This window comes from Macaca nemestrina, chromosome 2, assembly GCF_043159975.1.
Source record: "Macaca nemestrina isolate mMacNem1 chromosome 2, mMacNem.hap1, whole genome shotgun sequence".
Lineage (NCBI taxonomy): Eukaryota > Metazoa > Chordata > Mammalia > Primates > Cercopithecidae > Macaca > Macaca nemestrina.
In genome coordinates this window covers 4,632,241-4,651,365 of record NC_092126.1, presented here as the reverse complement: position 1 = coordinate 4,651,365, position 19,125 = coordinate 4,632,241, and the positions used below count along the sequence as shown (strand labels likewise).

General features: G+C 37.1%; 1 protein-coding gene and 1 long non-coding RNA gene across 5 annotated transcripts in view; one reads left to right on the top strand and one right to left on the bottom strand.

The window, feature by feature from the left end:
- LOC105470834 (OPA1 mitochondrial dynamin like GTPase) overlaps window positions 1-19,125 on the top strand; it is a 97,371-nt gene that overhangs the window by 62,023 nt on the left and 16,223 nt on the right. For all 4 annotated transcript variants that reach the window (XM_011723090.3, XM_011723091.2, XM_011723092.3 and 1 more), the window contains 4 exons: window positions 2,981-3,121; window positions 5,059-5,175; window positions 6,483-6,576; window positions 7,304-7,414. In XM_011723090.3, coding sequence (XP_011721392.1) covers window positions 2,981-3,121; window positions 5,059-5,175; window positions 6,483-6,576; window positions 7,304-7,414 — 463 coding nt within the window. The remainder of the gene's footprint in view (window positions 1-2,980; window positions 3,122-5,058; window positions 5,176-6,482; window positions 6,577-7,303; window positions 7,415-19,125) is intronic.
- Window positions 2,511-15,387, bottom strand: LOC139361826 (uncharacterized). Its single transcript, XR_011619527.1, has 4 exons — window positions 15,249-15,387; window positions 11,252-11,356; window positions 9,359-9,485; window positions 2,511-2,647 (listed from the first exon to the last, which is right to left on the bottom strand). It is a non-coding gene; the product is annotated as an uncharacterized lncRNA (long non-coding RNA).

The window sequence follows — 19,125 nt, the reverse complement described above, 5'->3', positions numbered from 1 at the left end:
TTGGGGGGAAAAAGATATAATTTTTCTTGCCTTATTTTATTATCTTATCTATATCTATCATTAAAGTCCCTACCTCTCACCTCCACCCCTGTTCATTCCTTTCTGATTCTTATAGCTTCTTTTCCTATCTGATATTCAGTCTTATATCACTGTCTCATTCCTTGTTCATTCCTTAAATGAAAGAATCTAAATAGAACATAGAATCTAACTACATAAACTAATGAAATAATGAAGATGAAAAAGATTTAGCATCCAGTCCATTTTCTTTTCTTGTTTGCTTTGTTCCTTGAATTCATTTAGAGAAAGGAGATCAAGGAATGGAAAAATAGAGGAGAAAGAGAGAATAAAAATTGACCAAATGACATGTCCCTATTTCTTTATATTTTCATTTTCATTTTAAACACAGAGTTAATTGTATAATCTATATCCTATTTTTTCCTAGTTTCCCACATTTCTTGTTTCATAAGTTCTCTATCAGACATGAGTCTCAACTTCCTCAAAATAATGAAGAGACAGTCTTCTTTTTCTTTGTGTTTTATTATTATTATTATTATTATTATTATTATTATTTTGGTAATGACTTTTGTGAAAAATGAGCCGTTAAGAGACTGAAGTGAAGCTGAAGAAGTGGACAGTTAGTGATTGGGTCATGCGTGTGTTCAGGGTGCATTGGTTATCTCTGCTCTACAGATGGGCTGAGAGAAGGAGGTCTGTCAGAAAAGAATTTCTAGGGATCCATCCAAGGTTTCTGACTTTGATAGAGGAAGATGCATTGATTAGAAAGAGCTGCTGTAAGGGAGATAAACTGCAAAAGAAAAATGGTGTCTGGCCTTCAAGACTTAGTGATATTAGGCCTAAAGTCTCTAGAACAATTGATGGCACTCCTCAGCAACTGACTGGTGGTTAATGTGCTTTGGCCAAACACTCTCTGAAAGAAATGATTCCTGCTAGTAAGTTATTTTTGTCAGGAACTTAAACCCACAGGGGAATCCCTTCAAGAGAAACAAAGGAATTCACCTGAAAGTCAGTGCAAAGGGTCTGTAAACCTAGAAGAGGAATCGGGAAAGAAACCCTTTAGAGAAGAGCCTTCTCCCCCACAGGATTTCAGGGCAGCATGTGCGAGACCCAGGCTGACTGTAGAACAGAGGCCATAATTTGGAATATAGAAGGGAGGGGCATCTGAATCACCCAGGGAGGTGTTTATATATATTGTTTTGGTTTTTCCTTCAAAAGCTAGCCTCATGTCAGACTCACGGAGTCAAGCTCTCCTTCTCTGTCCTTTCTCCCTCCCACTCCCAGTTGAAAACAAGTGTTTTCAGCCTCACACCTGGAGGTCACAGGGAGAGACAGAGATTCTAGAAGAGGTTGAGAATATCCCTAGGTCTCACATTGTAAGTTCACATAGCTGAATGACAGGATTTGGCAGGAAAAGAAACTTAAAGATGAGAAATCCATTCTCTGAAAAGTGTTTTGTGTTTTTGTGTTTCTTTTTTGTTTGTTTTCTAGGAAAATTCATCCCTTTGAAACATTCTCACCTTGTTTGAGCCAAACTAATGGACATTTTGGTCAGGGTAGATCCAAGAGTAGTTCTCTCTTCTGAGGGCCAAGTGTAGTGACAGTCAAGTGGTGATGGATAGAAAGGGGGAAGTAAAACACGAGGCAGGATGAGCTTGGGAACACCATTACCAGCAATTTCCTTTCCATCTCAGACTGAATAGTACATGTTTAAGCAAACAGTGAACTTTCTCTTTATCAAATGCTCTTTTTTCTAAAGTGTTAGTTTTCAGAGAATATTAATTAGTAGTTCCATTTACAAGCTAATTGTTTGCATGCATGTGTTAATCTTGTCTAACTACTCAGATTTCATAGCTGTGATAGAGTTTGGGGCAAAAAAAAACACTCAGTTTCATAGCTGTGGTAGATTTTCTATTCTAGTAATTTATTTAGGGTAATGATTGAATTTAAAGCTAGTTTCTTGTATCATACAATTTTGAGTGGAGGTTTGAAAAATGACAAGATTAATTTAACACAGTATAAGAATCTTGTTATCAAACATAACTAGTGTATGTACGTTTTCCTCCTTTGGTAAAGAGATTATGAATAATTACAGAAAAGAGACTGGAAGTGAATTTAAGAAGGATAGATACCTCACAGAAGCAGTCTGAAGTACCTTTTTTTTTTTTTTTTTTTTTTTTTAAGACGGAGTCTCGCTCTGTCGCCCAGGCTGGGGTGCAGTGGCTGGATCTCAGCTCACTGCAAGCTCCACCTCCCGGGTTTATGCCATTCTCCTGCCTCAGCCTCCCGAGTAGCTGGGACTACAGGCGCCCGCCACCTCGCCCGGCAATTTTTTTGTATTTTTTAGTAGAGACGGGGTTTCACCGTGTTAGCCAGGATGGTCTCGATCTCCTGACCTCGTGATCCGCCCGTCTCGGCCTCCCAAAGTTCTGGGATTGAAGTACCATTTTTTATGAAAAGGCTTTTTAAAAATCAAACTGTGCATTTTATATTTATTGAAAAAGAGACATGTCAACAGGTTAAATCCTTACAGTAATCTCGTTCTTAAGTGTAGTTCTTAGATATGAGGCATTTTAGAACGTCACCTCTTCCCATGCATTCAGAGTGCTTTTTTCTAGATTCAAATTATACCCTACGGTCAAGAAAGAAAGAAAATACATAGTAAGATTCCTGGTGCTATAACTTCCACAGCAAAAACATTTCAGCAAAAGTAAACACATAGCAAGTATGGCTAATCCCTGTGTTTTTTCCTCGCTCATAAGGCAAATTGTTCTGCATTCATAGGCCATTTACCATATTCATAAGCCAGGGTGCTGTGTTCTTTCTCATGTTTCTTTCTTGTTTGTTGTGATTAAGCTTGTGGTATCTTTTATGCAATAGTAATATATTTATTAAAATCGAGACTGTTTTTCAAGCGCCAAATTGTGAACCATCTAAACACAGTCCTTTTTTAAACATTTTAAAGTGTGTTCACAATGAAACCAAGAATGAATTGGAGAAGATGTTGAAATGTAATGAGGAGCACCCAGCTTATCTTGCAAGTGATGAAATAACCACAGTCCGGAAGAACCTTGAATCCCGAGGAGTAGAAGTAGATCCAAGCTTGGTAATAAATACTGCTGAAAAGCAGGAATCCGCTTCTTTAATATTTGTTTCTTGCAGTAAATGTTACTACAAGTGTTAGTTAGATATTTAAGTGCTTAATTTGACTTTTGTCATGTGTACATTCGCTGACAGTAAAAGCTTAGTCATTTTGTTTGCGTGAAGAGAAGGAATTTTATTCTCAGTATTGCTTTTTTAAGGGTAATGCTTTAATTTGTAAATGGGGAAATTGACTTTGGCAAGTTCAATGGTCAACAGTCAGTTCTTGCAGAATGGGATGAAGCCGACCCAGACCTTTGCCCCACATCACATTGTTTCAGATTGCAAAATAGAATTTCTGTTTAAAAATGGCATATGTTTAAAAATATATGTGTTTTTGTGTGTGATTTACAGTCAAAGGTAACTCAATTAGATGTGAGTGGATTCAGAAAAAATAAAAAATAAAAATGTTTTTTTTTTTTAAATTAGATACGACCATTGAGTTCTAGCTCCATATTCCTCTTTTATTAGTGTGAGAATAAAAATAGTCTATACTTTAGGCTACTTTTTGCTTACCTTCATGATACTTTTTGAAGATGAATTTTAAAAAATACTTTTGGGCCTACGTTTTTTAAAAACTACATTCTCTACTGCTTAGTTAAGATGTAAGAAATTCAGAAGCTCATTATTATATTAGCTTAAGTGAACACAATTAGAAAAATAAGTCTAGTAGGGAAATCAATCATTAACAAATTGCAAAGCCACACAAACTCTTTTAAAGATTATATGCTATTTATGTTTCTGTACTTGAGGGATGAGTATACTTATTTTAAATTCCATCAGAGGTCAGAACAAGTAAAAAAATAAAAATAAAATTGGTAAAACTCAAAGCAGTTATACATCTAGCATTATTTATAAATTGAAAATGAGATTGAAACTAATTATTACATCAGATATTTTCATTGAATATAGATTTAATTTTTATTCTCATTGGTCCCAGTTCTTGTTAACAATAAGTTATATTCAGTTTGACACTTTTAAATGTTATGTGGCACGTTGGTGAATACAGTAAGAGGGATTTTCTCTTCAGAGTGGTATAGAAGAGATGTTACCTGATTTTTTTTTTTTTAAGTTTTTGCTCATGTCTTAGGCATGAATTGATTGTATGTCTTAATTAGTTTCTAAGACCAAGAAAACCTCAGGTTTGTTAAGTGACAGTTTGTTCAGTGCACTTTGCAAAGCTATAAAATAAGTAGCAAAGTACCACAAGAAGAATATTGCATGGACTAGATGTCAGAACATGTGAATGCTAGTGTATTTCCGTTATATGAGCTAATAATATGTCCTTTAATAATTGATACCACTTTTCTGACCTCACTTTTCTTATCTGTCTAATGGGGTTGATGTTTGTTCTTGTTAACATTATTGCTGTTTTGCTCAAAGAAGGACAGAATACCGGTATTAAAGAATATTGAACACTCGGACTATCTAGCAATAAAGTGGTAGGAATCATACTGGTATGGTAGCAGTGAAATTTGATAAACAGAAAGGAAATGTTGAGTTGATAGACGTGATCTGAGACCGTCTTCTTAGTCCTAACTCTTCTTAGATAAGGCTTTCAACCTCTTTTTGCATTGGTTTCCTCACGTCTAACTAGGGGAAGATAATACCTACCCTATCCACTCCACAAGATGATTATTTAATTATGATAACAGCATTTGTTTAAATCGTTGCTAATTTTTAAGTGCATAAACTGGTAATGGTTCAGAGTAGTAGTAGATCTAATCTTTGTCTTAAAAAAAGTAAGTGAATAAAAAAATTTGAATAACTATGTAAAGAATAACCTTGCTTTTACTTTTAATTAACTTTTTTGGTAAATAAATTTTTTGTACAACTTCTCAGAGTGTGATTGATCAACATGAATAGTATACAGTGACTCTTTGTTTTCTTTTCTCATTTTAGATTAAGGATACTTGGCATCAAGTTTATAGAAGACATTTTTTAAAAACAGCTCTAAACCATTGTAACCTTTGTCGAAGAGGTTTTTATTACTACCAGAGGCATTTTGTAGATTCTGAGGTAGGGTTTCCAAAAACAAAGAGAAATATTTGTAAGCAATAGTTGTTAAAGTATGCTTAAAAGTAAACTTTAGCTTAAGCATTAATTTTATGTCCTTTGATCATCTGGGGAAAAAAAGTATGTATAATTTATAAAGAATAATCTAACTCTTATCTTTTCAAAGATATTTGCCACTTTGTTAGTAACTACATCTTACGTGCGTATTATCCCCAATGCTTATAAGAATGTGTGAATATAAATAGTAAAAAAAAGTGTGAATATAAATAGTAAAAAAATAAAGTAACAGGAAATAGTCTCTTATAATTCCCTGACCTATAAGGATTTTAGTTAACATTTTTATGTATTTCTTTTCAACTTTTTCTATACACAGGGAGAGAGAGAGAGAAAGAGGGAAAGAGAAAGTGTGTGTGTATCTGTGTGTGTGTAACATAACCACCCATTTGCATAATGGAAATCATACTGCAAAACAATTTTTATCATGCTTTTTTCAGGTGTCATAATTATTTCTCCATATCACTAAATCTTGTTTAATCATGAAGTTCTTGTATTAGAATGATTCATAATATAAAGTAACCCCTAGGTGGCAGCAGGCTGATACATTTTGAGCATTTTCTTACAAGCAAAAATGCTTTCAAATATCCTTTTGAAAACGCTCAGTTCATCAGCAATCTTATTTAATTGAGACCTCTGACATGCTGTTCTTTCGTTTCCAGTAGATGAAAATAAATTCGTATTTAAATGCACCTAATTAAAAGTGGCAAGGTTTTTTGCATAATTTTAATTGTGGAGGAAACTTCTTTCTATAGAAACTTCTGTAGAAAGAAGAAACTTCTATAGAAACTGCCTTCTATAGAAAAAGCTTCTTTTTAAATACATCAATCTATTTTCATACACAGCTGAATTTTAAAAATGACTTGAGTGCAGACTCAAAGAGAAGGGGTTAACCTAAGGACATATTTAAGATAAATATGGTTAATGAAATGAAATATAAATGGAGGGTATATGCTATGAATTTCAACTTACATACAATGTAATGGAATTGTCTACTACTCAAGCTTATTTGCTTTGTCATTAGAATTGAAACAAAGCTATCTAGGTGTCAGACATATAGAAGCCAAATTATGTAAAATTTCATGGCTCCGTACAGAAAGGATTCTGTAGCTTAGATCTACAGTATATGCATTAGGTAAATCTGGGTACTTTTTAAGCTTAGGACGTATGTACTGGTTCTAGTAGTTGTATGTGTTTACGATTATAGTTTTCATTTTAACTTTGCATCTGGTAATCTTAGTTATTTAATATTTCAGTTGGAATGCAATGATGTGGTCTTGTTTTGGCGTATACAGCGCATGCTTGCTATCACTGCAAATACTTTAAGGCAACAACTTACAAACACTGAAGGTAAGCCACATAGGGACTGCAGTCTTATTTTGACATTAAAAAATAATAGTGGTGATATCCATATTTAATACAAGGATGCCAAAATACTTCCCTAAAACAGATTTATTAGAAAAACTGGCCAGGTGTGGTGGCTCATGCCTGTAATCCCAGCACGTTGAGAGGCCGAGGTAGGAGAACCGCTTGAGGCCTGGAGTTTGAGACCAGCCTGGGCAGCATTGCGAGACTCTGTTGCTACCAAACAATAAAATAAATTAGCCGGGCATGGTGGCACACATCTGTAGTCCTAGCTATTTGGGAGGATCCCTTAAGCCCTAGGATTTTGAGGCTCCAGTGAGCTATGATCATGCCACTGCACTGTAGCCTAGGTGACAGAGTAAGACCTTGTCTCTTTAAAGAAAAAACAGAAAAAGAAATTATTTGCTTTTAAAATAAACCATAATTGGAAAAGATGGGCTATAAAACATACCGGGAGTTTATTTTCGTTGAATGAAACTCTTTTGGGAATTGACTCCTAGATATCACTTAGTTTTTTGGGAAATCTGCGCTTCCATTAGAGTATATAGCTTGAGAATATGACATTCTCTGAGACTCTATGACTGTGAAAAGTATTAACTTAGCAATAGTTCTAACATGATAAAAATTTACTCTCCATATATAGGTTAATTTTATCATCTTTTTTCATTTATAAAAACGATGCTTCTCAGGTTTTTTAACTTTCTTTAAACAGTTAGGCGATTAGAGAAAAATGTTAAAGAGGTATTGGAAGATTTTGCGGAAGACAGTGAGAAGAAGATTAAATTGCTTACTGGTAAACGTGTTCAACTGGCGGAAGACCTCAGTAAGTAGTTCTTCCTGCCCTCTACCTTACTACCTTTCCACCTTTCCCATTTCCATTTGCTTGTTGATCCATTTAGTCTCAAGCTTACAGAAAAGGTACAAAGAATTGGGCCGGGCGCGGTGGCTCACGCCTGTAATCCCAGCACTTTGGGAGGACGAGGCGGGCAGAAAACAAGGTCAGGAGATCGAGACCATCCTGGCTAACACAGTGAAACCCCATCTCTACTAAAAATACAAAAAAATTAGCCACGTGTGGTGGTGGGCGCCTGTAGTCCCAGCTACTCGGGAGGCTGAGGCAGGAGAATGGCATCAACCTGGGAGGCGGAGCTTGCAGTGAGCGGATATCCTGCCTGGAAGTGCACTCCAGCCTGGAAGAAAGAGTGAGACTCTGTCTCAAAAAAATAAAAAGTGTGTTACAATGAATTTTTTTCTTCTCCAAACTATTTGCAAGTAAGTCGATGACCTTAAGTCCTATCACTTCCAAGTAGGTTCATGTATAGTTCTTAGAAACCGATTTTTCTCACAGCAACCAAACACTGATAAATTACAATATCTAATTCTCAGACCCCTTTCAAGTTTCACCCATTCTCCAGTATTATCCCTCCATATAACAAGATGTCAGGCCAGGCGCGGTGGCTCACGCCTGTAATCCCAGCACTTTGGGAGGCCGAGGCGGGCGGATCACAAGGTCAGGAGATCGAGACCACGGTGAAACCCCGTCTCTACTAAAAATACAAAAAATTAGCCGGGCGCGGTTGTGGGCGCCTGTAGTCCCAGCTACTCGGGAGGCTGAGGCAGGAGAATGGCGTGAACCTGGGAGGCGGAGCTTGCAGTGAGCCGAGATCGCGCCACTGCACTCCAGCCTGGGCGACAGAGCGTGACTCCGTCTCAAAAAAAAAAAAAAAAAAAAAAAAAAACAAGATGTCCCAGGCTCAATACTGACCCAGCTTCCTTTTTATGAAGAACGGTGTTTAAAAATGGAGACCTAGACATTATATATGCTCACTGTTATTAGAATATCACTAATTCCTGGTTTCTCAGTGGAAAGAGCTAGGAAATAAGTGTTGTGTATGTTTGTGTGTGTGCAGGTGAATATACACACACTGACATCTGTACTCCTAAATCATGTGTATATTTATATATTAAAACCTGAGTTGATACTGATGCTTCCCATTTTAACCCAGCTTACAGGATTTGTTCTAGTGTTCTCCCTTTCGGTATTTGTCACTCCCTTTCCTGATGGAAAATGGGCTTCTAGTATCCTTAATATATTTTCACATTTTGGTCAGTCCTCCTATACATAACCAAACTTGAATGAAGATATGTTGTTTTCCATTGCAGAAATGTTCTTTTTCCCCAGCTTGGACTCTTAACACTACACACCAGGCCATTACATGGTGCCACACCCAGCATTGACACTTCTTTTACCTTGTCTGGGCTCTGACATCTGTGCCAGGTTGCTTTTCTTCATGGAGTCCTTTTTAGTGAGCTCTGCTCTGACGCTTCGTGCCGGGTGCCTCCCCATCTCATCCTTCCCACCTGCTAGCCCCTACCCGACCCCACAGATTCCCTCTTCACCTGAAGCCAGACCATGCCTTTGTGGAGATACCCTCTTTACCCTGCCTGTGCTTTGCCAGCCTGCACCAGGCCACCCTCCTGCACAGATACTCTCCTCCTTACTGGACCAGGCTACCAACAGCCCCGTATGAATCCATTGTAACCCAGGTCAGGCATTAACACCTACAGTAGGCTACCGCAGCTTCCCCTTCCCACCCTCCTAGCTTGGCCCTACTAATAATCACTTTGTCACTGTTCAGGGGGATATTTGGTTCTTTCTTGTAGGTTCCTAGCTTTAAGATAGGATTGCCTACTAAAATTTACTTAGATCCTTGAGAACTCAAGGAAATCAGTGAAACATTATTGTTATTAAATAAAAATAAAATACCTGTAGTTGGTTCCTCTGTTTGAGCCTGTCTTGTTACAAGTTTCCCTTATTTCAGCTTCGTGTAACCAAGTATTTTTTTCTTTCAATTTTTTTCTTTCAATTTGCTGTCTTACTAGTTTTCTGATATCTAAAAGGAAAAAAAGCAGATACTATTAAGAAATTAGAAGTTCTGCAAATTTAAAAGCAGTTTCTAAGCTGAATTGTAGGATTACAATCAATCAATAGGAATATCCTGAAGAAAACAGGCAGGGTTCTTCTGTTTTATACCCTGTGCCTGCGCAGTGTGCTCTCCCCTCGTCATCAGCCCTGTGGTCTCATTCTCTCCCTCTAGTAATAATCTAAGGTCTGCAGTGCTTTCTCCTTTCCTTTTCTTTCTTCCTTTAAGTATTCTTCTTTTGAAACATTTTAACTTTTATTTTCATTTTCTGTCACTTTTGGTTTTTTTCATGCCACCTTGGCAGTATAGTTAAGTTTGTGCTAACGTAGAAGATTAGTGCTCAAATCTGAATTGCCATTTACTACTAGCCGTGTCATTCTCGGCAGGTAATCTCCCAGAGCCTTAGCTTCTTTATTTGTAAAATGACTATTATAGCGGTTGTTTCTCAGGATTGTTAGAATTACTTCAGCAAACATTTGCAAGTCCCTGGTTCATAATTGCATGGTAAATTAGCATTGTTACAGGAAGAGGTATGTCATTGTCACAGTGTATACAAATATATTTCTTATATATCCCTCATGATATAATTATCAAGACAGTGAAACAATTCAATGAATTTTACCAGCATAACACATTTTTAAGTGATTGAAAAATCGTAAGCATCTTTTCTTATGTTTTTAATAGAGGCTTTGCAACACCGTCACTCTCCGCTCCCAATTTGATTATTTTTAAAAAGTGGATTACTAACTCAGATAGGTACACAGTCAAGCCAAGTTTTATGTTCTACTGGTGGTTTTCCTGAGAAAGCAGTTATGTAACTCCCTTGGAATGATTTACTACTTTTGTACATATAAAATTGTGGTGGTGTTAACGTACCAAATAATGTCCTTGGAAGCAAGGGTTTTGCCAGTGACTCAGCTCCGTCAGTCACCCTCAACGAGATGAGCCATGACTTTGTCCATTAGTTGGAAAAGAGTCTGGAGAGTGCCTTTTGCTTATTGTTTATCGTTGGTCTGACACTTGGGAATATGGTCATGGCTACTTCAGCCAGCCAGAAAACTTTCAAAATTTAAGTTATTAATGTATTATAAGGATCAAAATTTCTAGTATAACCTGTTCAGTTAGAACATAGTATGTTGGTTAATTGGATTTGGAGAAAGGGAGGCAATCAAGTTTTTATTGCAGTTTCAACATGTTGCAAAAGATTGTATAGATTGTTAAAATGTTGATGCATTCATATTTTTTTTGCCAGTTTTAAGCTTGTATGATTTTAAATCATTTTCTCACCTTGGAGACTCACTGACTGCCCCTTTTTTTTTTTTTTTGAGATGGAGTGTAGTGGCTGGAGTGCAGTGGCACAATCTCAGCTCACTGCAAGCTCCGCCTCCCGGGTTCAGGCCATTCTCCTGCCGCAGCCTCCCGAATAGCTGGGACTACAGGTGCCCGCCACCACACCCGGCTAATTTTTTTTGTGTTTTAAGTAGAGACAGGGTTTCACCATGTTAGCTAGGATGGTCTCCATCTCCTGACCTTGTGATCCGCCTGCCTCAGCCTCCCAAAGTGCTGGGATTACAGGCGTGAGCCACCGCGCCCGCCCCTGACTGCCCTTTAAGATGAGTACATAAGTAGTAGTAATACATTTTTCTTTCACATCCTGAAGGAGATATACTATGTTCACTGTTGAAATGAAACCATAAAGCTAGAGTTAGGAAGATTGAAGAAATGAAAAAGCTCACATGATTTTTGTCTCAGGAGAGGCTCTTCTAGGAAGGAGGCTCTTCGAGGATTCTTCGGAGATACGGTGGATTCCACAGCTGGAACAGGGAAAGGACAAGATGAGCCTGTGGGTGTAGAAAGGAAGGGAGTGTTTGAAAGATGATGAGGCGATGTCAGCAGGTCACAGAAACCCTCTGAAGCAGGCTCCACCTGGCCAGGCTGGGGACAGTTTGGGCTCCAAAATAATGACAGTAACACATTTTAACTCAATGAAATAGGAATCCATACATTGGTAATTATGTAAATAGAGGAATAAAACCAGTGATACAAAAAGGGATGTATATGTCATCGCACAAAATACGTTCACAGAACATATGTACTAATTAAAAGAGGGAAAAGAGTAACTTTACAGTGGAGAGGCCTGGCAATCATCACTTGAAGCAAGTGGTCAGAGTTAATACTATCAGTAATGGTCAAATCAAAACCATACGCCATCCTCTAAAATGCAAGAAGACTCCTGCAGTACTTCTAGTATATTCTTACCAAAGATGTAGAACTTAAATTTGGTCATAGCAATACATGAGACAAACCCAAGTTAAAAGCACAGTCTGCAAAATAACTGGCCTGCAATCTTCAAATGCATAAAGATCATGAAAGACAAGGAAAGAGTGAAGAACTGCTCCAGTTGGAAGAGACTTAAAACTGAATGCAATGTGTGATCCTAGATTGGATCTTTTTGCTCTAAGGATGTTAATGGGCCAGTTAGTAAATTTGAAGGGGATCTGAGGGTTCCTTCCATTGTAGTAATATATCAGTGTTAATTTTTAAATTTTGATTGTTAAGTTGGGATTATTTAGGAAAATACCCTTATTCATAGCGAATACACAGTAGAATATTTGGGGATGATAACACATGATTACAACAAATGTTTCAGGAAAAATGTGTTCTTTGTAGTGGTCTTGCAACTTTTCTCTAAGTCTGAGATTGTTTTCGCATAAAAGGTTAAAGGTTTAATTTTGTTTTTTTAACTGATAATGGATTAGGGTCATGTGAAAGTACTTTAGAGAAAACAAGACTTTTGAAAACATCATCTGTGAAGACGTTGAAAGACTGAGTTACCTCATGGGTAATTTAATAGGATATGCAGCTGATTTTTCACCTAATTTCTTGTTTGCAGTATCTACCCATACTTAGAATTGTCTGGTCTTAAAATATGCCCATTAGGACTTTCATGAAATTCTTTTGATTTTTGTAGAAAGTTCAGTTTCAGAGGATTTTTTTAAATAGATATTTAAGTTTGGTATCAACTTAGATAAAATCTATTTGGATTCCCAGTATAAATTTTAGTAATGTGTCCAATCTGTTTATTGAAATAGACTACAACTTTAGAATACTTTCTTTAGAGACATGAAGATTGGTATGTTATGGCTCAATTCAAAGTTGTTCTTTCTATTATGATCTATTTTATGATTCATAAAATCTATCTTGTGTTTGTCATCATAAGTGGAATTTGTTTTCTGCCCCATTCTACCTCAGAAACTAAGTATCTGGGCACCCATAACAATTGGTAGTAGTGTTTGCTTTGCTACTAAGCCAAGTTTCACCAGTACAGTGGGTAATTATTTTATTGTTCTATGAACATTGTATCCACTGTTTACTAGGTTATTGTGAGGTTTTGGACCTTCATAGAAATTGCTTGGAACTGTTGTTCACTAAAGCCTGTTATACTTTTTATTCTCTGTGCATGTCATCAGGGACCCATTGATACTGACACATTCGAGGGTCATTACTGATCGTTTAGATTGCTCTAAGACCTAAGGGGTCTTGGCCAGGTGTGGTGGTACATGCCTGTAATCCCAGCACTGTGGGAGGCTGAGGCGAGTGGGTCACCTGAGGTCAGGAGTTTGAAACCAGCCTGGCCCATATGGAGAAACCCCATCTCTACTAAAAATCCAAAAATTAGCTGGGCGTGGTGGCCGACGCCTGTAATTCCAGCTACTCTGAGGCTGAGACAGGGGAATCGCCTGAACCCGGGAGACAGAGGTTGCAATGAGCCGAGATCACACCATTGCACTCCAGCCTGGGTAACAGAGACAGACTCCATCTCAAAAAAAAAAAAAAAAAAAAAAAAAAAAATCTAAGGAGTCTTTTGTCCTTATTTTACAATAAATTTCTTTTGATTTTGTGTAAAAACTTGAAACTGTTTTTGAATGTAAAGTAACATTTGAATACTTTTCTTGTGCCAGATATTAGGTTAAATGCTTTATGTGAATTTTCATTTGATTGTCACAGCTTTTGAGTTAGGTAGTTATTTTTCTCATTTTACAGATGAAATGGAGGGTTAGAAACCCATAGGTAGTAGATGCTAAAGCTGAGATTTGGACCTGGGTCTTCTAACTTTTAACTACTGGGTCTATTAAAATAATTTGGGAGGGAGGAAAAAACTCAGGCCTTTGGAAAATATGATTACATAAAATTGTCCTTTATATTGAGAAGCTTCCATAGTTACCAGTGTCCTTCACAGGGTTGATCAGAAAGACGTACATATTAGTGATGATGATAATGGTGAAGATAATCATTATTACCACAGGTACTTCTTATAATATAAGTATCTTTGGATTTTAAACTTTCAAATTGTATGAAAACTTTAATAGAACATCTGAGTAAATGAACAGTACAGTGTGCATGAAACCACTAAGCAAACTAAGGGAAATTAATTTTCTTTATATGATTTGTTAACATATCTCTAGATATACTTTATCAGATTCCACCATGGGTAAGTAGTGCCGAAGTTGCCCCGTATTTAGAGTTTTTCAATGAGGTTGTGTTCCTACGTAGAATCCTAAAGTTCAGCTATAACAGATATATTAATAAAGTCTATAGAATCTTTAATTGAGCATAATGGTGGCTGTTATTTTAAGTTGAGGCTTTTTGTTGAGCTGGATTGAAAGTGCAACTTATTAGAAGTTGCAGTATATTTCTTCCTGTTTCTTGTTCTTTATGTGAGCAGAAGATATACTTTAGTAGACCGAACACTTCAGAGCTGTATCTCATTTACCAATAAAATGTGAAAACAGTGGTAAATTCCTTCACTTGGGCTACCATTGTACAGGCCTATTTTAATGGTATAGTTTGCTATCCTTTATGTTAAAAGCAGTATAGCTTAAAGAGGCTGGTAAATTGGAATTTTCCAATATCCTCAGCTTTTTTTCCTCCTGCAGTTAATTTGCTCTGCCGACTCCCTACGCGAGGTGGCAACAGCTGGCCCTTTGACTGGAGCTTGGGGGGATTAGAGAGTAGGGATCGCAGCAGCGTGCTCGGCCTCTTGCCTCTGTTGACTGTTCTTTATTGTTTGATGCCTGAGCATCTCCCAGACAGCAAGCAATTGTTTCTCGAAACTTAAAGTTTGTTTCTCTTGGGAGTAGACAATGCTGTTGGGGCTTGTCTTTGTGTGTCTTCACTTTCCCAGTCTCCTCTTATCCTCCATCCTATGCTTTCTCTTGATAATTAGAAAGGAGCAAAGATACCACCTTTTTATTTAGGTCTGCATGAGATTCTAAAACTTAGAAATATAGGCTATAGATGGAAGTTTCTTTTTTCAGTAAACCACCTCAGTAACAAATCATGTTTTAAATGAAAACTTTGTTCTTCATAATATCATTTAGTGAGAGAAAACAAATGCATTAGTGCATTTTTGAAATTATGGTACTAAAAGGGAGCAGCAGCAAGGTGACCTAATGCTGCCATTTTAAAAGCTAAGATTAGAAATGTGTCATAACTGCTTAAACCTAAAACGGTCCTTTCACTGACTCCAAAATATAATTCTAATTTATAGGATAGTTATAAGAAATCTCTATGCCATGTGGAAACTTGAATAAAAAGTAGTCAGAACATAGCTAAATAGAACCCTGAGGTAGGCAGAATGATTTTATTCTTCACATTTAGAAAAGAAAACGTCAGTTAACCCTGGAACTTAATTTCTACTAGTGACTTCACATTCCGACACTTCTCCCATACCTGCCAGACCCTTGAGTGCCGTTACGGATGAGAATATTGTCTGTGAAGTAGTATGAGATGGAAATTTTCCTAGGAAGATTATTGTACTCGGAATTTGGAACTGAAAATTGTGGAAAGGGGAAGTGACGTGTTGAAAACTGTCTGTGGAGGCGGGGCTCTGCACTGGAAATTGTGGAAGGGGAAGTGATGTGTTGAAAACTGTCTGTGGAGGCGGGGCTCTGCACTGGAAATTGTGGAAAGGGGAAGTGATGTGTTGAAAACTGTCTGTGGAGGCGGGGCTCTGCACTGGAAATTGTGGAAAGGGGAAGTGATGTGTTGAAAACTGTCTGTGGAGGCGGGGCTCTGCACTGGAAATTGTGGAAAGGGGAAGTGACGTGTTGAAAACTGTCTGTGGAGGCGGGGCTCTGCACTGGAAATTGTGGAAAGGGGAAGTGACGTGTTGAAAACTGTCTGTGGAGGCGGGGCTCTGCACTGGAAATTGTGGAAAGGGGAAGTGACGTGTTGAAAACTGTCTGTGGAGGCGGGACTCTGCCATGTGTATTTTGACAAAGCTGCACAGGTGATTCTTGCCATCTCCCATTACTGTCTACCCACCTGCCCCTGAGCTGGCACTCCAGAGAGTTCTTTCAGTACATAGCAAGATCATTTCTCATGCTATTAATTGGGATAAAATTGAAATATATTTATTTGTAGAGCCTGAGAGACAATGGCACTTTGGAAAATTTGGTGAGCAATTTGAACTGCATCTGCACTAGTATGTTCTTTTTGTTTCTGTAGACTTAACCAAAGAAAATGAATTTTAAAGGAAGAGAGGGTGACACCAAGTTGTAGAATTCTAGGTACATAGGTTCAGAGGAGATTTTTTTTTTTTTTAAGGAAAAAAAAAAAAAAAAACCACCCAATCAAAAAGTATAGAGCAGGGCGTCCCGGAGAGAACACATGAACTAATCATCCCGGCAGTATCGTTCATATCTCGGTACTGTTGCTCTGTTTCCTTGGCTCACAATACCATTTCATTTCTCCTGGTTTTTAACACATCTCGAGGCAACCTTTTCCCTTTCTTTTTATGCACTTCTCTCACTGTGCCTCTTCTATGTCATCATCACTTCAACCTAACCCAGTATTTTTCTCCTACCTACTTATTTACCTTCCTTCAGTGACTAAAAACCTTGCTCAGATACTGCCAGTGTTGTTTAATTGAGCAGAATAGAAGCTTCTCACTATAGGCAACTGTAAATCAACGAAAATAACCATTTAAAGAAGAAAAACATTTTCATGTCTATCATGGTTGATCCCTTCTGCCAAAGTGATTTGGTTCGTTCATAAATTCCCCATACCTTGTGTGTTGCATATTGTGCTGTATACATGTTTACTGAATGTTTGATTGTGATCTTGTAATACAGACTGTTCATTAGCCCCCTTCTCTTGACTTAAAAAGTTGAGGAGAACTAACTCTTTTCATCCCAAGGAAACTTTCTTCTACTCTGTCTTGCCAGGAAGTTACTGCTCTTTTCTCTTATAGAGCAGCTTGCATCTGTGGCATTCACTCCTGTTCCTCCCACTGCTTCCATCTTGCAGTCTGACTTTCATCTATATCAAAACCACTTATTGATGGACCACCAATGATTTCCTAATGCCAGTCTACCCAGTTCACCAGGAAACTTCAATAACTCTTTATGTTTATTAGGAATTTTTAAGTTTATTGGAATACATTCAAGTGCTTTTTGGAATGATTATATGATATAGAAATGTATATGTTTGAAAGACAGAAACATTGTTTTTTTTCCTCTTCACTGCAGAATAAACAACATACTTGTTTTATGGTAGCAATACTTGAATTCTTTAAGGTATCTTTTCATAAATGTGGCAATTTTAAAAATCTGGCCTTTGTAAAATAATTTTTTTATAGTAAGACGATGAACACATTAAAGCAACTAGGGAAGATAGTGAAGAATTATTTTTACCTTGAGTCTGTATAGATGAAGTAGGCTCTGCTTTGTGTTGGAACAGAACAAACAAACAAAAAAACCTGAGTTGATACAAAGATAAAGTAATCCTCAGGGAAAGTCCTCTGTGTTAGAGAAGTAGTTATTTACACACCAAATTCCCCGTGACAACGCCTGAGTAGTGTGGTTTCCAGGTTATTGATGAGAAAATCGAGACCCAAAATGGGTCTTTTAGAATGGAGTACATTTTTCATGGCCTAAGTCTGTCTTAAAAAGTCACCATTGAGGAATACTAATAAATTAGTATGAGAGTAAAAGAAATTTTCTTTTCTATAGTATTGTACATGCTGCTGGTAATCAACACTTTACTAGCAAGTATGTTCTTTTGCCTTAAACTCAGGTTTTAACTGATTAAGAATAAAGACAAGAATGTTCTCTCCAATAATGTATGGATTAAATTTGCCATTTATCATTTTAAAGTAGGTTTTATTTATATACTATTGTGAAAATACTCTTATGTATCCAAAAGGCCAATGCACAAATTTTTTTTCTTTTTCTTCTTTTTTGAGAAAGAGTGTCACTCGCTGCCCAGGCTAGAGTGCAGTGGTGTGATCATGGCTCACTGCAGCCTTGAACTCCTGGGCTCAAGTGATCTAATACCTTTAAAGTTGGGAATAAACTTTATCTTAAGCGTTTTTATTTTAAAGTTGTTATGTTTTTGCATATTCAATAGAAAAAGTAGAATGTAGTAATTGAAAACCTAATCACAAAACAAATCATTGGACTATGCAACATTATATAAAAAATAAAATTAAACAAGATATGAAATCTTAAGAGATTGGTGGATCGATGCACATGAAACTAGTAACCTCTGTTAAGCACAATTCTCCAGGTAGTTGGAGAAATTAGTTAAATGTGAAGAGAATTTTAATTTTTCACTATTTTGTACATTTCTAAACTGTGTCTTCCACAGCCCTTCTCCCCCAGAGAGCACGATTCAGAATTACCTTTGAAATGTTATAGTCTTAATTATCCTATTCATGGATGACGAAGCTGTTGCATGATGTGCTCTACCTTAAAAGTAACAGGTATTTTCCCAAGTAACCTATTGCCGATTGTGATGCCAAGAGTCATTTCATGGGACCACATGGTCGTTGCTCATCATGATGCCATCCTCAGTGGTTGGGGGATTCACAGTGAATTCTCGTATCCTGTAACTATGCATCATGGATCCGTCATCTGAAAATAAATCAAAATCTTTATTAAACTCAGTTTTCACACTTGTACCACCCATTTAAGATTCTTTCATTGTTACCTCCTGTGTATGGAATGTTTCATTTTAATTTCTCTTAGAACAGCTCACTCATCTATTCTCTAGTTTCAATATTCTGATCAGTGGAAGTTTGCTGTTTTTTGTTAACTTCAGTTAGATCTCCTTTCTGGGCCAAGAATTAAAGCCTTTTTATCTTCAGTCTCTCCTTTTGTTGGCACCGCTTCATCGTCTGTGTCATATGTACAGATCTGTCTTTAGACTGATCTTTACCAAAGTACACTACCGGAATTTGAGGGTTTTTTTTTTTTTTTTTTTTTAACATCCTTTTTATTATGACAGAGCTAGTGTTTATGCATTGTGGGAAATTAGAAACTATAGATGGCAAAATTTTAAAAACTAATTGCCACCACCCAGGGTTTAGCACTGTAGTTTAAGACAATTTTGAATGTGGTCCTAGGGACATAATTTCTGGACGCATTTTTCGTGAAGAGGTCTCAGGTTGGCTTCTTACACCCACACATCTTCAGCTCATTGTCATTGCCCCTATTTTTAATTTCTCATCGCTCAGTGGGTTAAATTTTTCTTCATTGTCTTCATATAAACTTATTTCAGAAATATTCATTAAGAGGAATAAGCAGCATTAGTAAAAATGAAACCT